Source organism: Danio aesculapii, chromosome 1 (genome assembly GCF_903798145.1).
Source record: "Danio aesculapii chromosome 1, fDanAes4.1, whole genome shotgun sequence".
Taxonomy (NCBI): Eukaryota; Metazoa; Chordata; class Actinopteri; order Cypriniformes; family Danionidae; genus Danio; species Danio aesculapii.
The window spans coordinates 39,198,300-39,221,207 of record NC_079435.1 but is presented as its reverse complement, the minus strand read 5'-3'; the positions used below and the strand labels follow the sequence as shown (position 1 = coordinate 39,221,207).

The 22,908-nt window shown below is 35.6% G+C and overlaps 1 protein-coding gene across 1 annotated transcript in view; it reads left to right on the top strand.

The window, feature by feature from the left end:
- Positions 1-1,238: 1,238 nt before the first annotated feature.
- The window catches only part of pax5 (paired box 5), an 85,794-nt gene continuing 64,124 nt past the window's right edge, over positions 1,239-22,908 (top strand). The window contains exons 1-4 of the mRNA XM_056481414.1: positions 1,239-1,281; positions 6,975-7,140; positions 16,170-16,367; positions 19,826-19,890. Coding sequence (XP_056337389.1) covers positions 1,239-1,281; positions 6,975-7,140; positions 16,170-16,367; positions 19,826-19,890 — 472 coding nt within the window. The remainder of the gene's footprint in view (positions 1,282-6,974; positions 7,141-16,169; positions 16,368-19,825; positions 19,891-22,908) is intronic.

Below are 22,908 nucleotides of genomic sequence, written 5' to 3'. Positions count from 1 at the left end.
GGCGATTGTGACGGCAGAGGTGCAGTGCTCGGATAGGTAGACTTCTGTTGATTGACAGTCTCGCTCGGACTCGGTAGTAGATTCAGTGCGCTGTGGCTTTGGCGCTGTCCACACGAGAACAGGTTCTGAAACGCGCCGTGCGCTCGTGCAGTGTTTGCGCGGTAAAGACGGAGGCTCGACCACTGCTTCTCGCCGCCGGAGCGCTCACACTGAAAGAAGAACACCGTTTGGGCGGACGGCAGCTAAGGCGAGAAAGACAAATTACACCACCGTATCAACCAACTGAGACTTTGCTTGGATTTTTACGCACTTCCCTACTGCTTCAAAACTTAAGAAAGCCTTTTCCCGTCATTTCTTGGACATTCTCCCCAAGTTCAAATGCTTCGCACAATGGCTATTTTTTATTTTATATTCAACTTCGGAAAACGTGTCAATTCGGGGTTCACACCATGTACTTTTTAATTTCACATGTACGTATGTCTTTTGTTTGGGGACCTTCGTGCTGTCGGAGTTGCATATTTCATTTTCAAAAAAGAGACGCGATTTGAGCAATTAAAATATAAAGATGCAAGCAAATCGAGCTTATGTGAAGATACGCTGAACATGAAGTAAATGTTTTGGTTTCTCAGAAACCTCACCAGGATTTTACAGATCCCTGGCAGAGACGCGCTCTGACAGCGGGAACCTCGGTCACAGTTCACGGGTCACGGTCAGTGGAGCGAGGATGTCAAGATAGAGCTTGGGAACGAGACTTCTACGTTTTTATCTAAAGCTTAAGAAGACTGTTCGGAATAATATTAAAATTCCTACATATCCAGGACTTGTTTTGAAATTTCTTTTTTGATGAATCTTCTCTGATGTCTGAGTTAGTTGAGACTGGATGTAGGGCCGCAGAAGCAATTGTGTGACCCTACAGGGTTGTGCCCTGGCCGCCTATTTACAGTTTTTGTTGGCTAATTAATGATGGATAAGATCACAAACTATTTATGAATTTTCTTCTTTCTTTTGAACTCGAAAATCACGAAAACTATTTACATAATTCCTTCAACTAATGACCTTAGGCCTCAAGGTTTAGTTTTTTATTTGTTTACCAAAGTTTCTGTGGACTCCCAAATAGTTGAAACTGTGTTTAAAAGAAACAAGGACGGACTGACTACAAACGCACAACCCTTTAAAACAACAAGTACTGGACAATAAAGACTTTTTTGGTGTTGCGAGAAGGCCTGTTTTAAAACACGATGGAAATCCACTGCAAACACGACCCTTTCGCAGCAATGCACAGTAAGTTCCAGGCTTATCGAATTTAACTTTCTTTAATTTGTCAAATGTTTGATTTCTTTCCAACTTTGCAGAATTTGTTTTAAAGAACTGGAAAAATCGAAACAAGCGGATTAAATATAGCTAATGAAAGCCAATCAGTATGTTATAGCCTAACTGATTAAAAAACTTTAAAGATGCAACTAATGAAAGCTATATGGCCTATTTTAATCGTGTTTTAAATACAGGTAAAGTTTGCTGTTTTTGTCAGCTATTTTGCTAGTTTTCCCTTAACCAAGAACCCGGTTGCTTTGTTAGAGCTTTAGCCTTCTGTTTGACAATCCCTTGGGGGAAGAGAGGGGGGAAGAGATCGCGGCCAAGGCCAGCAGCCAGCGGACACAAACTGAACTTGAACCGCAGCTGAGGATATGGCAAACAGGCGCCTTACGCTTTAAATACATTGCTTTAGGGTGGCTGTAAACAGGCCACTTGTGAGGGTAAAAACGAAAGCCGAAGTTGCTCACTGTGGCGGAGAGATGTGTGGTCACTCATTCGTGACATGGCGGACACCGGTGGTCCCCCAAGATACCAGCGTTGAGGGCCCCTTGTCTCTTCCCCTTTCTTTATTCCTTATTCTAGTTGCCGCCATCACACGTTTAATAATCTTCAACACATTTTACTTTATGATTTATCATTTTTTTTATTGTGTGAGACGTGATTTACATTTTTTGTATTGGTTATTGTGAAAAAATTATCATTTTTTTGTAACAAAAGAAAATAAGTCGCATACATATATTTAATTTATTTTAGAAACAACAAAAAATAAAAAATGTGAAAACTGCAAAGTCTTTGTTATTATACTAAGAGCTGCAATAATATGCACCCTGCAAATGCAATTGTGATCTCTCTGTCCCTCTCTCTTTCTCTCCCTCTCCCCCTCTACCCCCTGTCCCTCACACACACATTCTTTCATTCTTTATTTCTTTCTCTCCCAGTCTTCTCTCTCGTCGATGAATAAAACCTCATACAACAAGCCACCGCTAAAAACTCAAATATGCGCGCACCCACCCACCGAACACGCACACGCACATCTATGTGAAATGACATCTATTGGCACGGTGAATGAAACGGTGGATTAGATGTATACACATTTCAGAAGCTAGAACGAATCACGTTTCCTCTCCGCCACAATATCTCAACACAATCCGTGGGGTAAAACGATTACACCGAAAATGTCAAACGGTGCAAGCCTTAAGAATTGACTGTGACACGAACCTGCGAGACTTTTAGGAAAGAAACTCCACTGATGTTGCAAAGGGAGAGAGAGGGAGAGAGATTTTAATGTGTTTAATGACATTATATCTTTCTCATGAATATTAATAAGAAATTGCTTTTTTATTCACAAAAAGTGCAAGGTAACACTCCGTCTGATGCAGTAAATTAGATGTTGTTAAGCCACCAGTTGGTCTTAAACATTAGATGAAATCTTAAACTAAACGGAAAAAAACGATTAATGCAGATTCGTATGCTGTTTTATGTCTTTTTGAAAGATTTCTGAAACTGTTTTATCTGTTCTTTTAAAAATGTAAATTTTTCAATTTTTATTGTCTATAAAAATGAAAAAAGCACTTCTTAAGTTTATGCCACAAGAAAAAACAACAATGTTTTTTTGCAGAAAGTTGTTTCTGTGCTTTGATTTTAGCTGCTTGGTTGTTTAATGTCGCCTGTTAAAACGTATTTTTTTTTAAATAATACATTTTATGCAAATTAGGCTACAATGGCTTATAATAATAGCCTAATAATAATGATAATAATAATAATAATAATAATAATAATAATAATAATAATGATGATGATGATGATGATAATAATAATAATCAAGCATTATCAGTGAGACATTAATTACAAATATAGGCCTATTGTAGGCATTGTGATAAGATTTGAATAGGCTATATGATAAAATAATAATGTCATAAATACACTATGATACATAGCTAGTCTAGAATATAGTTTATCAAATCTTTATAACTATAAAATAATTACAAATCCTGCTATCCTAAATACTTTTCTATATTTATGTGGCAATTTTATATTGACATTGACACTATAGTTTAAGATAAAAGCTACTTTTTTAAATGCACGTAGCCTATCTGTAATTTAATTGTTTAACTTTTTAATTTCTTTTCGAAATCATTGCATGTGCCCAGCACGAGTGAAGTATAGTCTTTTACTCGTTTCTTTCCCCCGGTGAGTCTGTTTGTTAAAGCACGCCTGATGTCACGTCGCTTTGCTGGCGTTTGGTTCGCTGTGTTTGGAGCGGTTTAATCGGAGCGGCCGATAGCGGATCGTAATGGAGCAGCGTCTCTAATCGGGTTTATTTTCTGGATGGGGGAGCATGAATGTCTTTCAGCCGCTCTCGCTATTTCTAAACGGAACCTGCCTCGAAATCAATCAAAGCTCTAGGAACACTTCGATTTATAAGCCAGCCGTATTTGCAGAAGAAACGCAGGAAAAGGCTCGCTCAGATCACATCTGAATAGCTTGTTTCGTTTAATCCCTGCTGCAGCCTTTTCTCTCTCTACGACACCAACTTATTTTCAAACAAACCCACACTCGTACTCTTTTAAACTCAGACTCATGTTTGGTGGGTACACTCACAATATGTTGTGCAAACCATAACTTTTTAAACCATTACCGCTAATTTAAAATGAGTTGAAGATAATCTGATCTAAAACTTTATAAGGGCTTATTAATAAGTTACTGTATATAAAAAATTCTGAATGAGAATTGTATAGTTATACTCAGCTTTTAGGTGTGTTTGTTAGATGCATGTGTTTATTTTGAAGTTGGTTTAGATAAAAATAGAACATGTTGGCATTGATGATTCCACAAAGAGCCTTGTATGAAAACTTTCCATTCCACAAAAATGGTTCTTTCAGTTAATAAAGTGTTCACACAAAAATAGCTAAATGGTTCTTTTAAGAACTGCTGACAGATAGTTTGTTGGGGGAACCAAAATGGTTATTCATTTAAAAAGGTTTCTTTAATTGCAATGAACCATTTACATCCAAAATACATTTCCATTCCACAAATGATTGTTTATAGCTGAAACAGTTTCTTTAAATAGTTATTAAGTTATTTAAAGAACTATTCACTAAAAGGTTCTTTAGTGGAACACACAAAAATGGTTCTTCTCTTGCATTACAGAATTAAAACTTAGTTGGAAGCTTTGTGAAAAAAAAGTGAATGGTAAAAACATTCACTTTTAAAAGCTTGTTAAGATAAATATGCTTTATTTTAAACAATGCAATTACATTTGTTTATTTAAAAGAAACTTTTATGCTTCACACGGAATTACTTGCAATCAAGTAATCCAGTAAAAAGTTTTTAAAAAGTAACACTTTAGTTTAAGTACAGTTCACATAATTTACTTAATCTACTGGTTTATTACCTGTCTATTATTAAGATATTGTTTTATATAAGATATTGATAACTGTTTATTAGCACTTATAAGGTATGATTTTGTTTTACATCCCTAATCCTCAATACCTAATACCTCAACCCAACTACTACCTTACTAATCATTAATAAGCAGCTAATTAGTAGTTTATTGAGCTAAAAGCCTTAGTTAATGGTTTGTTAATGGTCTGTTAATAGCGTGACTTGTACATTGAAAATAAAGTGTGACCTAAACAAACTAATTTTAACCACAATCTAGTTGAAGTCCATCTTGGACAGAGTTGTTAAATTAATAAACTGCAACTGAGATAGAAAATGAAATAAGCGAGAAATGGAAAAAACCCTAGCACTGAGAGAAATGTGAAGGTAAAAGAGGTCAAACGAAACTGAAAACGGAATCCTTCAAATAAAAAGAAAATCAAAGACCTTCTAACAGACCTTTCAGAAACCTCAGATCACCCGGATGTTGCTATGTAGAGAAAAGCATTTTTCTAAAGCCCATTGCCTTGAGAAAATGAAAATGACATGTAGCAGGTTTTTAATTTTCTGTTAGCTCAACTCTGTATTTAGGGATGGGGACACAAGGCCAGCGAGGTCTGTTTGATATTGCCTTCTCGGATGTATTTAAGATCCATTACCCTGTAGCTCGGATTAACAGACACCCCCCTCGGTTCTTTTGTGTGTGTAAATGTGTGTTTGTGTGTTCGCCTTCTGAAGCAATCAGTATGTTAATATGACAGATTGACTGGATTACCACATAGACTTCTGCACTGAAATGATGATAAGATACTGAATTATAATGAATATATACAGTGCAAGAATGAAAGAAAATTGGTATCCAAAAGTCTAAGCCCACCAAGGAGGTCCAGCTCACCACCCACTGTGCCACAAAAATACACTAATACAAACTGTCACGCACATACAAATACAAACTTTAAAGAGGGTCATGTGCAGTTCTCTAGGTGACCACCAGGGGCAGATATTTTAAAAAGGAGGGCAAGAGACTGCATAATGGTAACCTTCAGGTCAAACACACACACACACACACACACACGCACGCACGCACGCACGCACACACACACACACACACACAAATCCTTGAATCCAAATATTCCTAAATCTACGTCTTACAGAATCAGAATCAAGTTTATTGTCAGTTACTGTGGACATGTGCAAGTAACGTTTAGCTCAAATATGGGCAAACTCAACCACTAGATGAATTAAAAAACAATCATTTAAATCAGACGTTCACAAGTCTCTGAGGTACAAGTTATGTCTCAAGGCTTTGTTCTATTTTTAGCAACATTTATTTCGGCTAATTGCAATTAACAGTGCATGAGGCTAAATCAGGTTTTAAATATTAAAACGAATTACTAGTCTAATAAAGTACACAAGCCTTTGCCGAATTATTGAAATAAAAAAATTCAATCCTCAAATAAAAGTCCCTGTAAATAAAAGTATTTATAATATGAAGTTTATATAATTTAACATATAATTCAGGAAATATGAATGACATTTTTGTCGTTTAGTTACATCATCAGTGCACAGATCTACTACCAACTCTATATTCGATCCAATGTTCTGTTAAATCAACTTAAATAATAATAATAATAATAATAATTTAATATAATAAAAAATAGGGTAAACAACTGTAAAGTAAGCAATGTAAAATATATAAAATAAGACCATAAAAATCTAGAAAATATAAGATAAAAATAATAAAATAAAATAAAATGTAAACATTAACTACACATTTGTGGAGAATATGTAAAAGTGCACTGTAAACATTTTTTTTCCAGCAGCTGGGGTAAATGTTACGTAAAAGGTAATATGACATAAAAGGACATAAAATGACAGCCGTTAAATTACAGACATTACAGAAATTTACTGTAAAATAATAGATGTTAAATTACAGAAATTTACCAGAAATTAAAATTTAAGGAAATTACTGTAATTTATTGTCCGTTATTCTATCATTAATTTCTGTAATTTAATGGCCCCAGCTGCCAGAAAAAAAAACGCAAAATTATGGATTTTTTTTCAGTGGGCACTCAAATGTTTGTATTTTTACACATTTAAAATAAAACAATTCTGGTCCTCAAAATGGGGAAAAGAACTCAGGTTTACTCTCCTATACAAAGTGTCATAAACAAGAACTCACAGACACCAGAATGGGACAGCAAAGTTTGTTCTTTTCAGCTTGTGTATTAAGTAAGATCTGTTCTGTTTGTTTTTTGTTGTGCTGTGCGTGTGTGCAGGGCATGGAGGGGTGAATCAGCTGGGTGGGGTGTTTGTAAATGGGCGGCCGTTACCTGATGTGGTGAGGCAGAGGATAGTGGAGCTGGCCCATCAGGGTGTTCGCCCTTGTGACATCTCTCGCCAGCTCCGGGTCAGCCACGGCTGCGTCAGCAAGATACTGGGCAGGTGAGTTATGAGTATCATAAAGAAAAATGAAGCAGAAGAATGCTAAAACCCATGCCACTAACAAAAGTACCATAGTACCTGCATGTTTTTTATATGTTCTTTCTATATGTGCAGTAGTTTATGTGTTAAATGAAGTCATCTTTATATACTCTATAGCACTTTATACAGTTCATATGGTGTCAAAGCATTTTATTGTATATGAAGAGTTCAGATACAAAAACCTTTAAACGCCATCTGAAATTTTCTCCTAAAATAAGCATTTTCTCAGCCTCCTGTGTTTATGTTCAAGTATTTCACTGTAAAGGGAATGAAAAATGAACTTATTCGTCACAATAAAAGTAAAATTTCTAAGCCAACACACAAGAGTCGGAGAAAAATTTTAATTTAAGAAGAAAATATCAAACAGCATTTAGAGGTTTTTCCATCTAAACTCATCATTTGGTTATCATTTCTAATACTGTAGTAGCATTACAGTATTTGTTTTACTTGTGATTCCCTCTATATATCCATGCAGTTTCTGTAAGGATATATTACATTCAAAGCACAGACATGAACACTCCTGCTAAGTGTTACTTTCTGTTTTGGCTCAACGTCAAGTGACCAAAGTTTCATACACCCATTTCATTGCACACTCATATAAATTTTTAAAGAATTTAAGAAAAGTATGATTGTGAAATGTTATTTATTCCTGTGAGGACTTTCTCAAGTCTTTAATATCACATGACCTTACACAAATGGTTGGAATATTTTTATTTTTAATCTTGAAAACAGTTGTGATGCTTAGTATTTGTATAATAGACACAATAAAAAGAAAATAAATAAAAAATTAAAAGAAATAGATTGATAAAACTAAAAATGAATAAACAAAAAAGTAAATAATATAATATGATAGATGTTTACTATCATAAACATTTAACATAGTAACAAAGTAAAAAATCCATACAATTTGTAAGATTTATTAAGATTAATATTTGTAAGAATTTATTTTATTAAAAAGTTGTTGTTTTTGTTTTTTTTTACCCAAGATGTCCTGCATAGTTTAGATCCAACCCCAATCAGACACACCTGGGCTAATCATACTCTTGGTAGGTTTGCTAGAAAAGTCCTTGCAAGTGTGTTGAGGCATGACACCGGCCCTCCAGGATCGAGTTTGGGCACCCCTAATTTGCTCATAAAGCATTCAGCAAGAATGCATGAAACAGATTTAAACTGAAAGTCAAGACATTTATAACATTACAAAATATTATGCTGAATAATAGGTTTTCCGTCACATGAATAATACTATTTCAAGATTATCTACAAAAGAATAGTCATTTGTAACTAATAGTGTTACACAATAAGACCTTTTCATTGTCATTTTAATCAAATAAATACAACATTGGTGAGTATTAGAGAGACCAAAACAAAAATAAACATTAAAACAAATAAAATGTAGCATTAAAAAACATAATGCTGGTCTCTTCGTGCTGTACGGTAAACATATCAATAGTTTTTCAGCTGTATAGTGTTACAAGAGTGAGAATGAGTCGTGCAGCTATTGGGTAACATAGCAATAGACAGCCTGTACCTCTCATGTGCCAGCCTAAAGTTCAAATAACTATTTCTTGAGACATTATTTCCTATAACAATGTATTGATGAATGAAATTCAGACACCACGGATTAGTTCCCGAACACAGAGTTTGCCTGGTCTCCAGCTGAAAAGAATTTTGAATGGAGAATCTATATCGCCCCATCCTATTTTATCCAGAACCAGGCTTAATCTTTGCCTGGGAAACCAGCTTAATGTCCTCCATTGCATTCAAACAGTGGGGCCAGTATGTGTTTGTGCTCATGCTTTTAAATGCCAATCCTCCTTCCATTCTTTCTTGAAGTCAACTTTTACTTAATCCACGACAAAAACAAATGTCTAAAATGTTTGTACAAACTGATGAATGCTGGCCATTTGCTTGATATTTTCCTGCTGATTTAGTTTGAGGTTAGACTCCGCTTTCTTTCAAATATGTTGAATTCCTAATTTTGCCTCAATTCTTTTTGCCTTTCATAAAGAAAAAGTGAAAATATTAATGCTTGCGTCTTCAAAAATACGTTCATATTATGCTACTACTATTCAAAAGAATATTCATAATAATATTTAAAAAAGATAAACTAAAAAACGAATTGAAATTGCATGCCTACTAATAATGTAATTTTTAATTAATGATATTAATACCTTTGTAGACTATTTACTCCCAGGGCCGTTTTATATCGAAGTTGATATTTAGCTGCACCATGTTAGTGTTTTGTAACATCGCATTTTTTAAGTGATGGCTCAACGCTCAACCCCTAACCTGGAGGACCAGGACATACACACATACACTACTGACAATTCAGCTTACCCCATTCACCTATATCGCATGTCTTTGGACTTGTGGGGAAACCAGAGCACCTGGAGGAAACCCACAGGAACACGGGGAGAACATGCAAACTCCACACAGAAATGCCAACTGACTCAGCCGGGACTCAAAACCAGCGACCTTCTTGCTGTGAGGCGACAGCGCTACCCACTGCTCCACCCTGCTGCCCCCTTATTGATTATTTAATACTGATAATAATGATTCAACATTGATTGAATATTGCTGTCTTTTATATTGTTCTTACCGATGTTTTATATAGGAACAAATTATAATAGTGCATTACAGCGATTTTACCACAGTTAACCCAGTTTAAGGTGATCCACTGCATTAGTTAAGACCAAACCCACAAAGCTTTCTTGAAATCAAAATTCACATTTTATTTTAAGTCTATGTTATTGGACGGCAGAGTGCATTACAGTGATTTTACCCTGGATAATGCTGTTTTAGGTGATCCACTGCATTAGTTACCCCTAAAGCCAAGTCTAATTTGACCAATTCACATTAAATATACATTACTAAAACATCTGTAAGCTGATGATCACTGGCTGTTGCTTGACATTTGAGAAAAATGCTTTTAAATATACTGAGAAATGTGTCTTGAAAGTTTTACATCAGCCAGGCAAACATGCTGTGGATAGATTATTGGTTTTGTTTGTCTGAAAACAGGACAAAATTGAACATGGAGATTTTGTCACAGGACAGAACAAATGTCGCAAAGCTTGTTTTTTGATAATAACAATTCCTTACATTTATATAGCGCTTTTCTGGACACTCAAAGCACTTTACACATTTTTGGGGGTAATCTCCTCATCCACCACTAGTTTGCAGCATCCACCTGAATAAAATGACGGCAGCCATATTGTGCCAGACCCGCACACCACACACCAGCTGATTGGTGGAGAGGAGACAGAGTGATGAAATTGTGGGCAAATTTGGCCAGGATACCGGGGTTAAACCCCTACTCTTTTTCGAAGTACATACTGGGATTTTTAACGACCACAGAGAGTCAGGACCTCGGTTTAACATCTCATCCGAAAGACAGCGCTCACTGCGCAGTATAGAGTCCCCATCAATATACTGGGGCATTAGGACCCACACAGACTGTGGGTTGAGCACCCCCTGCTGGTCTTGGTAACACCACTTCCAGCAGCATGTGGTCTCCCATCCAGGTACTGACCCGGCACAGCCCTGCTTAGCTTCAGTAGGCGATCATGTGAGAGCTGCAGAGAGCATTAAAGACCAGATGTGTAGTTATTGCACTTTTTGCCTTTGGACGGTAGAGTGCATTACAGCAATTTTACACCAGATAACCTTGTTTTAGATGATCCACTGCATTCGTTAAGACCAACCCCATTATAACTTTCTTAAAGTCAAGTTTTAATCCAAGTTAAATATGAAAGTGTACGCTGATGATTGCTGTCTGTTTGCTTGACATTTGAAAAATGCTTTTCTGTGTAGTTTTTACATCAGCCATTAAAACATGTTGTGGACAGATGAATGGTTTTGTTTGTCTGAAAAAGGACAAAATTGAACAAAGAGATTTCGTCACAAGACAGAACCAAGGTCACAAAGCTCATTTTAGGTCTTAACTCAATGTGGATCAATTACAGCTCCATGGACAGCAGAGTGCATTACAGTGATTTACCATGGTTAAAGTCCCCATGAACTGGAAGCTGTGATCGTTATTGTTTTCGTATTGTGATGCATTTCCTAGAGAAACAGAATTTTAAATGAGCAAACCGTGGGCGTGGCTTGTTTTTTCTACCGCTGGCTAGTAATGGATGTAGTAAAGTAGGTATTTCATTCAGAAAGAAAGGAAAGGGGTTTTAAAAGAGTTAATACAACCTAGCAGACTCTTCCTGCTCACTATTTCTGGTTGTTATCAAAACTGAAGGGGCGTGGTTAAGTATGTTAGCCACGCCCATTACCTCAAAATTATGTAATCTGTAAAATACGTAATAATAATTTAACTGAAAACAAACAAGAAGTGCATTTTCAGATTTCAATAAAAGATTAGAAGGGCAAACAATTTTTTTTTTCTTAATGACATGCACAGATGAATTGTTCACCACAAAACTAACAATGTAAGTTAACAAAATCATATGGTTAGTTTTGATGTCTTGGCGACATTTTTAGGTGGTCTGCTTCATTTCTTCTGACTAACTGCTTGAGTTAACAGCCAAAAGAAGCAATTCTTTTACTTAATCCCTAATAAATATCAATTTCTAAAATATCAGTACAAACTGATGAACGCTGGCCATTCACCAGATATTCTCCCTCTGCTATTGGTTCAGGATAAAGCCTGACTCAGCGCTTCCTTTCAGACATGTTGAAAATCAGAAATTCTCAAATCCCAAAGTCAAAGCGCCGTCTATTCTTTCTGCCTTTCTGGGACAAAAAAAAAAGAAAAAAAAAGAAAAGATTCATCACATTTTACATTTGCATCAAAATGACAGTGGCACATACGTCTCCTGATGGCTGGAAGGACAGAGCGAGCAGGAAAGAGAGAAGGAGAGAGGGAGAGGGAGGAAGGGGTTAAGGGGGAGGACAGAATTTGAATGGATAAAGGTGTGGATTAGTGCTAGAGCCTTTAGCTATATCAAAAAAATGTGTTTCCCATTGTTCTCCTTTGCCTCAACCCTCTTCCCCCAGCCCTGGTCCAACTCACTCAACCGTTACTGCGCCACTGTGTGTCTGTGTGTGTGTGCGAGTGTGTGCGGTAATATCTGCCCTCCCTCTTACTACTCAGGCAGAAAACACACTAATATGTGGGCTGCAAGTGAGGTTCAAGTAAATAAGGCGTATGACTAACTCTGCGCTCTTGTTAATGAGGGAATTTTCTGCATGCTCATTTCGGTGTTCTTCTTATGGCTGTGCCGAATGGACTGTGCCTTTGGTTTATGTTTGTGGGTTTGGTCTTAACTAATGCAGTCAGTCAAGAGAAAAACAGGGTTAAAATCACTGTAATGTAACCTGTAATCTGTCTTTTTGCTTTATTAAAACACTGGCTTTTCAGTAAAAAACACATACAATGCAAGAACACTTGTTAAACTTGGGTTTTAGATTTAATCTAAAAACCTTATCAAAAGTCTCAATAAATAAATAAATAAAACATAATTTTTTAGAATGTATTAACAGTAAATTTCTAATATTATTGATTAATGACAAATACATTGGTAACACTTTATTTTATTGGTCCATTTGAGTATTATTAGACTGTCTGCTTAATATTTGCTGATACTGCTCTTTCAACAGACATTAATCTGACTATGAGAAACTTTGCAAGTACATGTCAACTTACACTAACCCTAACCCCAACCATAACCCCAACCTAACAGTCTACTTATAATCTAATGAGAATTAGTTACAATGTAACTTAAATTCAACAAACGGACCATCAAAATAAAGTGTGACCAATAAGTAGGCCCACATGGAATCTGTGCGCGCAGAATTCCGCAGATTTTTAGCCCATCATTAATTCTGTTTATTTACTTGAGTAAATGTATGTAAATTTATATTTATTCATTTTTAAAAATTAATTACAGTAATATTATTGACTAATATGAAAATATTCATATTATTTATGTACAATGTAGTTTGTACAGTAATATTTTCTGTCATTTAGTAGATATATTATATGAGAGACTTGCTTTGTTTACCAAATAAAGTGGATCTATTTGGATTTGCATTGTAAACATTGAATAAAAGTTAAAAAGATATTACTTTTTATTTTATATATTAAGGTTTTAGTTATGAAACTCATTCCGCATAATCCGCAGATTTTAAACACAATTCTGCGCAGAAATAGCAAAAAACGTCCGCAGATTCTGTCTGGCCCTACCAATAAGATAAATAAATATGTAGTTCTATACATTTATATATTCTTTTATATATTCTTTTAATTAATCCCTAAAAAAATTTTGATCATTATTTACTCTCCACTTATTCAAAACTCATTTGAATTTCTTCCATTGGTTGAAAACAAAACAAGATGTTTGAACAGTGTTGCAAACTCAAAGCCACTGTCTTCCATACTATTTATTTTTCCTTCTCCCTACTATAGATGCTTACCAAGCTTCTTGGTGCATTAATACAAAATGAGCAGACACAGGTGTACCTGACTTTGAAGTATTTCAGTAATCAGTATTTAGACCAAGACCGGTTTTGTAACTACTGTGTGCATCCCTAAGCTTTGATGTTGTTTTATAATACATTTTGGTCCTCGTTTGTGATAGCAGTGTGAACAGATTGATTATGTAGTGCAACTATGGTTTCCGAAAGCTATGTGTTGGTACCGTGTTTCTAATTTCTGCATGACGTAAGAGTTGTGTGACAGGATAAACATGAATGATTTGGAGAAACCTATTTGCATTTTAAAATGCGCATAAACATTGTAGTTTTAATGTAATAGCGTGCACTCTTTTGTAAAGCTGCTTTGAAGAAATAGTACTTGCGAAAATTGAAACAGAAAAATTGAACATTGGGTTACACTTTGATTTAAGGTATCCTTGTTTCAATGAAACTATACTGAGTGATATTAATAGGTTATATGCAGAAGTATGCAGAAATACTTTCCAGTAACCTGGGTCAAGCACTTCTGGTTAACTGTATGTGGTTACAAAAGCGGCATGTTTAAGGTTTGTTTTCTTTAAAAATCAACAATCTCCACTGCCTGATTGATATACGAAATAAAGTGGGTCTCAGAATGTGCAAGAAGCACTGCCTTAAATTCCTTTTTTTCTGACGACATTAGCGGTTACACAGCTTTTTTCTTTTTTCAGCTTTTTTCTTTTTATCTTATTTTACCCTTGAACAACTAAATTAATGCTGAAGTCTATTTAACTGATTGTTTTTTAATTACATTACAACATCGATGCTGTAAAAGGAACCATATAAAGTTGAAAAAAGTCACATTAACCATTCACCAGAAGTTTATCGCTATGGGAAGCTGTGCTTATACCCTATAGCTGTTTGTATGGTTAGGGTTAAAAAGTCAATTCGGTTTAGGGTTAGTTGCATGTTATTATACATAATCAATTGTTATTACTAGGCCCACACAGAATCCGCATGCACAGAATTCAGCAGATTTTCAGCAGATTTCCGCAGAATTCAGCAAATTTTTAGCCCATCAATTCAGTTTATTTACTTGAGTAAATGTGTGTAAATCTATATTTATTCAGTTTTTAAATTAATTACAGTGATATTATTGACTAATATGAAAATGTCATCTGATTTATGTACAATGCAGTTTGTACAGTAATATTTTCTCTCTTTTAGTAGACATATTATAAGAGAGACTTGCTTTGTTTACCAAATAAAGTGGATCTAATTGGATTTGCATTTTAAACATTAAATAAAAGTTCAAAATATATAATTTTTTATTTTAGTCTTAAGTTAATAATATATTATTTATTTATTATTTTAAGGTTTTAGTTATGATACTCCCAAAATCATTCGGCAGAAATCTGCAGATTTTTACCAAAATTCTTAGCAGAAATAGCAAAAAACGTCCGCAGATTCCATCTGGCCCTAGGTATTACTATAGTAAGAACATGTGTAAGGACACTGTTGAATAAAGTGTTAACAAACATTCTATTTGAACAAAATTGTCAATCACAAGTCACCTCCTTTTTATAGTTTTAACAAAAAATATATTTCTTTATAGTATTGTAATTTCTTTATAGTAATATTATACATTAATAACATGAGTTTGACAGTAACAGAAATGAAATTTTGAAACTTTTAACCAAAAAGTCTCACTTTCTAGCATAAATGCTAAGAGTGCTAATAAAATCATGATTAAATGAATATTAAACAACCCACTGTTTGATCTGTGATAAATTCTGTGTTCTATTTAATAATGCTGAACATATTCTTTTGTGATCTTAGCAATGAGGGAAAGTGACAACATTTCCTGTATCTTTGTTAGACAAAATTCCATCAGATTACAGGTAAAATATTATACCGTAACAGAATTAACTCAAGATTTATAAACATACAACTTTATAAGGTAAAATGTATTTTTACACAATACAATATAATTACAAATATGACTATGTAGGGCTTGTATAAATAAAAATACATAAAATATTACCTACAGTAGGTCACTGGTTCGAGTTTAGCTGGGCCAGTTGGCATTTTTTGTGTGGAGCTTGCATGTTCTCTCCGTGTTCATGTGGGTTTCCTCCAGGGTGCTCCGATTTCCACTAGAGTCCAAAGACATGCACTATAGGTGAATTGGGTAAACTAATTTGGATGTAGTATATGAGTGTGTGCGTAAATGTGAGAGTTTATGGGTGTTTCCCAGTTCTGGGTTGTGGGTAAAAGGGCATCCGCTGCGTAAAACATATGTCGGAATAGTTGGCAGTTCATTCCGCTGATAAATAAGGGACTAAGCTGAAAGATATTGAATAAAACCTTTTGGTTTTTGGCTGTGAACTGAACTGAAAATATAATATTCTCATATAGCCTGTATAACAATGATAAATAAATTACAAGTTATTAAAATAGTAACCATTAGAAAAAAACTGATAGAAATAAGGATTTTAGTTATGGAATCACCCTTCTGTCCATCTCTCTGTTGATCTTGTCTGGTGATATTCAGGCTTCTGTCTGTCTGTATGTCTTCTTAACAGGTACTATGAGACAGGCAGCATCAGGCCAGGGGTGATTGGAGGATCCAAACCAAAGGTTGCTACACCAAAAGTCGTCGACAAAATTGCTGATTACAAACGCCAAAACCCCACCATGTTTGCCTGGGAGATCCGAGACAGGCTGCTGGCAGAGAGAGTGTGTGACAATGACAGTGTGCCCAGCGTCAGCTCAATCAACAGGTGAGTTAAAACATGTGTCCTTACTTTAATATAGTATAAAAGTAAATATAAGATAAATGTTTACGATTTTACAGAATTCAAATAGTTTTAAATTGGTTTTTAATGCATATGTTTGTGTGAATGTTTCCCTTTAAAGTCTTATTTACTGTACATACAATAGCATTTAAAAGTTTAGTGCTTGGTTTTAACTATCACGTAATTAAACCTTTATTTTAGTCATTTAGACATTTTTATCAGATCAGATGTTTTTTCTGAAGTAACTTACAATAAGGAAGAGATCAATCAATTCATCATAAAGATTCAGTACTCACTACTCATAAGTATTACTAACACAAAGTTTATGATTTTACAAGCTAGGGCTGGAAAAACAAAGAAAACACCTTCATTGGTTTGACAGCAAACGTGTTGCTAATCCTCACAACACAAACACATTAAAGTACACGCTGCAACTTTTCACAACACATTCAAATAGCACAAAACATAATGTTTAAGGGGACCAAAAACATGACGGACAGAGCTAATTAGGCTATGGTTATTTAATCTAATAATATCCAAAAGACAAGGGAATCGTATAATCAGGGGTGCGTTTTCCAAACAACGACCTAACTCGCAGTGAAACTATCATAGTATGATGCATCGTTTGGGAAAAGAACGATGTAGTGACGAGTATTTTCCAAAACCTCTAGTTTCTCTGTCGCAGAGCCATCATTTGAACCACGTTAGTTATAATGTAAAACAGCCATAATTATGATGCTCTAAATGGGGTGGAGTAACAACTTCTTTAGAGAAGAACCCCATCATTTCTTTGTGCAAATTATATTGTTTTACACACACACACACACACACACACACACACACACGCACACACACACACACACGCACACACACACACACACACACACACACATTTAAAAAAAAAATCCAATATTAGTTTTGGTTAAAATATGCACTCGTTTTCCATATTAATTGAAATATATGTAAATGGCACATATAGAGCCTATGTTTCCTTTACAAATATTGAGAACATTACATATTCTATGCTAAAAGTATAAAGTCACTTACAAATTTTAGCACATGTTCTAATATCATATATAAATCATATAAATAAATAAATAAATAAATAATGAGGCTATTTATTAAGAATTGAAATGTAATATTTATTATATATTAGGAAATGAAAAAATCCTACTTTAATAATATTAATAATAATGATGATGATGATGAAGTCTATTTTTACAATTTGACACATGCAAACCACTGCAGAAATGTTCTAACCAACAGGCCCATGTCATATACAGTTCAGATACTTCATAAATAACCTGCTATAAATTAAAATCATTAATGTATGCTATGTTTTTTGTTTTAACAAGATTTGGAGACGTAACATAAATTCCGCTTTTAAATAATAGGTCATCTATAGCTTTCGTCATGAGTCATGGCTGTGTTCAAAATGACATCAATGTTTTCAAAGTGCACTGCGAAGGGAGCGCAACTGTAAACATGAAGATCGCTAAAACTGAACTGTAAAAATACTTTGAAAGCAAATTACATCTAAGAGAGATTACTTTAATGGTTTTTAATAATTACAAGTTTAAATGTTAGAATGTTCTAAACAAATAGGGCATGAGGGGATAACTGGGAATAGAACACAGCCAGGAGCTATGTTTCTATCTATAGTTCTAGTGGTGTAGTTGCAAGCATACAAGTTTGCGACGCAGCTTGCATATTTTCGTTGGAACAATGGATTTGGGAAACGGCAAATCAACAAACTATGTTTGTAACGATTGAACTTGTGACCTTAGTTGGTTAATAATGGTTTTCGGAAATGCACCCCTGGATGTTAATTTAAACAAAAAACTCACCTTTTAAAGATCACCTACAACTTTACTATCAGCAATAGCAGCCTGATCTCACGAGGAAACGTGGCTATCTTACCTTTTGTTAGTTTAGGAGATAATTAGTATGAATTTGTACAAGTTCAGTCGTACCAAAATGTAAGAGTTTAAAAAGGAGGCATCACATCCAACCTTGCCCCTAAACCCAACTGCCATTGGGGGGTATGCAAATTGTACAAATGAGATCGTACAAATTCATACGAATTAGCCACTAAATGAAAAAGTTACGAACTGCCATGAGATTGTGTTGGCAATAGTCACGGCACAATAAACAAATCAGTCTGTCACGTTTTTGGGTCCCCTTGAAACATTTCCATTGTATTCTGTGCTATTTGCATGTGTTGTGAAAAATTGCAGCACATTTTCTTAATTTGTTTGCGTTGTGAGAATTTTCAGCTCGTTTTATTAATGTGTTTGCTTCGTGAGGATTTGCAACACGTTTGCTGTCAATGTCGATGAAGATCTTTTCTTAATTTGCCGGGTTTTTTGTAATTGCATGTGTTTTCTTAAATTGCAGCTTATTAAGCTCTCTTGGCCACTGTACTGAAGTAATGACAGGACTGTTTGACTTGAAATTACTGGAATAAATGAGAATTTAGCAGTTATTAAAATAGAAAATGTATAATAATTCTGAATATTTCACTGTATTTTCTTTTTCTCCAAATAAATGCTAAAATAAATAGTGAAATAAAAGACCTTCCCCCCAAAAAAACCCTTAGAATCATTACTAAAGCATCATGTGACATTGAAGACTGAAATAATGGCTATTAGAAATTCATATTTGCCATTTTAACAAAAGAGCAAATTGCATTTCACCATATACTAAAATAGAAAAACTTTCAAAACATAAAGCATGTCTTATACTGACCCCAAACTTTTGAATGCTGGAATATATAAGTGGAAGCAATACATTTCTGAGAACACATTGATAAGTAGATTAGAAAAGGTATAGAGCAATGCAACGAGAAGAGATGCAAAGAATGGAGGGATACAGGAAAACAATAGGAGTGAGTCAGTGGAGTAAAAAGTAACACATATTCATGAGCAGTGTCCAGCTCACTGGTTCAACAGCATGTGTACAATGACAACCTTTCTCATAGAGAGAGAGAGAGAGAGAGAGTGTATATGTGTGTGTGTGTGTGTGTGTGTGTGTGAGAGAGAGAGAGAGAGAGAGAGAGAGAGAGAGAGAGAGAGAGAGAGAGAGACGAGGGGAAAGGTGCTTTGCTTGAGCAGCCATGCAGGAAGTGTGAGACTCTGCTGCCATGTCAGCCTGCATGAGCCACTTCACACACACACACACACACACACACACACACACACACACACACACACACACACACACACACACACACACACACACACACACACACACACACACACACACACACACACACACACACACACACACACACACACACACACACACACACACACACACACACGTTTGCATACTTTATGTACATTAAAGCATAAGCGTATCCACGCTTACATGTAGCACCTGCCATGGTAGACTTTAAACAACACCCTAACATCTAATGTCTGTTTGGTTTTTCTTTGTGGCAGAATCATTCGCACTAAAGTCCAGCAACCACCTGGCCAATCAGGAGCCGTTTCTGCGCATAACTTAGGTAAGGGTCAAATTCACCTATTCTTTAGAAGGCAACTTTCGTCTTTGGTTATAGTGAAACATGCCTGGAGTTTTTACAAAGCTTCTGTAGAAAAATAAGTGTTTGACATTCATTAATGATTTTTGTGGTTGTGTTCTTGTTTCTGAGATTTTGAGAGTTTTAAAGGGGTGGTCCACTACGATATCATATTTTAAACTTTAGTTGATGTGTAATGTAGCTGTGTGAACATAAACAACAGTTCAATGCAAAGAGAGACATTGGCTTTTACAGAGTTAGCTTAGCAAAGCCTAAAAAAATACATCCGGGCTAGTGAGATCACAAACGCTTCAGGTTACACGCATTCACCATGTGCATACACCCTGTGCAGCAAAGATGCATGGCCAGAGGCAAAGTTATAGCAGAAAAAGCTAAAATGGCATCAAAATGCTGCTATTTCCACAGAGCTTCTTCTTTTTCTGTATTTGGGCTTTCAAAGGACACGACACAAAGAGAGAAGAGCTTATAAATTAATTTTAATTATGTTCCAGAGAAGTATAAAAAGATATAGCTCTAGCATTTGACAAAGGACAGGTTTCAGAATCTTTCCCAGTTCAGTGCTGGATTCTGCTAAAACTCCTCAAAGAAGGAGCAGCTCCAACCATAATAGAAGAAGCCATGGATTGTGAGGCCACAACCTGTTAGTATTTTAATTTGTTAAAGTTGATCTATTACATGCATAGTTTCTAGCATTAATGGTATGTAATAGCAAGGACATAAACAAGGATGTAAACAATGGGAAATGCTGTTTGGCACCGCTAACAATTTAGCTACTAATTCATATTTATCCGTCAAACCCTTGTAAACACCCACAATCTTCAGCAGCGCTGCAGTGTCTCTCTATGCAGCCGCTTTCCCTGCGTTCTACATCTCAAATAATGAACTCACAAAAGAAATTTCATATTACTTACACATGCTTATTCCAAATATATATGAAAGACACTTGTCAGATTTTATTTTAGAGAGCAGGCGTGAGGTTCAGCTGTGTCCTCTGTGTCTTTTTCTGTCTGATTCAGGCTCAAACTGATATGGCTAACAGCTACTCTGACTGACAGTATTTGCACAGTGCAAAAGCATGTGCTTGTAGGAGCGTGACGCTTTTCCAGGTGACGTGGAGCCGATCCATGAATCATAGCACATTATGTTAGCTGATCAATCTCTTGAGGGTGGGCCTTTCTAAGGAACTAGGAAATATGACAGTCGTTTTCATGTTAGCTGAGTAGCAATATATAATCAAAGTAAGATATATATAAAAAATAATGTGATTTGCTACAAATGAAGCATGAGCACACATTGCTTTGCATCTTATAAACATAACCAAGCCTTAAAAATACACTCTTTACCACTCCTTTAACAAATGACATTTCTATCTGCCCAATCTTCGATATCTGATTAAATCCTTGAACCTTGTTTTCTGACCCTCAAAACGCTCTCACCAAAAACAAAAACAAAGCTGAACCTCTTAAAGTGTTCTGAGATCAGTTTAGGAGGAAAACTCCCGTTGCCAGTTAATAAAGTATTGAACGGCGTTTGTCTCACTGTCAGTAATCTTCATAATCGCACACCTCCGCTTAATCTAAATTAATTTCGCACGCACAACGCTCGCCAGTTCTCCGTCTCCTTCAGATTATGATGATAAATAGTTCTCATACTCAGGCGGAAAATTGAAATTTAAGGATTTTGAATATAAAGCGCTCGCATCGGGTTTCCATTCCTTGGAAAAAAGTGCGAAAGAATAAGAGAATCAGATAATTGAAACGATAAATCAAGAGTAAAAAAACGGAGGGATATGCATTCATTACATTTTCCACCTGGTTAGCAAACGAGAGCGGCGGCGTTTATCTTTTCTCAGAGCGATTTGTTTTTCTTCTCCATTTTACCACAGTCTGTTGGGATGGAGGATTAGCTTCATCTCTACACCTTAGTGTCCCCTTGGGGCCACTGTACTGTCACTCAGGCTGTGCGTCAGCTGACAGGAAGTGAGATAAAGAGGACAGAGAGAATGAAAGCTTGTCAGAGAGAAGACTTTGTGGCCTCGTTCGCTGCCGCCAAGACCTCACATGTCGAAAAGCTGTTCGCTTGTTAGCATCTTATCCTTGGGCAGCAGCACATCACCACAATAGAGTGACGACAGGTTTTGCTGAAAGGTCTTTGATGGGAAAAAGCGCAGGGCCAAGAAATAGGAAATGAAAAACAAACATTTAGGAACATACTACACATCTGCACATGATATTGTGCTTGAAGCTTTAAGACTAGGATCATGTAAATCCCAATACTGTTGATATTTATGGATTTTCTCATTCCATTCATTCATTTATTCATTTTCCTTCGACTTACTCCCTTTATTCATCAGGGGTCACCACAGTGGAATGAACCGCCAACTTATTCAGCATATGTTTTACAGAGCGGATGGCCTTCCAGTTGCAACCCAGAACTGGGAAACACACATACAGTTTCACATTTACACACATACACTATGGCCAAATTAGTTTATTCAGTTCACCTACAGCACATGTCTTTGGACTTAGCACCTGGAGGAAAACCCACTTCAACACGGTGAGAACATGCAAACTCCACACAGAAATGCCAACTGAGCCAGCTGGGATTTGAACCAGCAAGCTTCTTGCTGTGAGATGACAGTGTTGACCACTGAGCCACCTTGTCGCCCTTCATTCCATAAACTTGAAACTGAAGGCATTAATGAAATCGATTGGAAAAGTAGTGCAGGTCACACCAGTACTCAACATTTATTTGTTGCTTTTTAGTTTTTTAGTCTGATTCTATATAATTTATTTGTCTGAAGCCTTAACATTTCAGTTGTTTTGGGGCCTAATGTAAAATATTTGAGTGAAAGTGATATTAAAATAAAGAAAATAATAAAGAAAAGAGTTTTTTTAAATATAGCTTAGTTAAAGAGTTAGCCCATCCAAAGATTTATTGTTTTTGTTTTTTAGAAATACAAATGTGATTTGATTTTTTTAT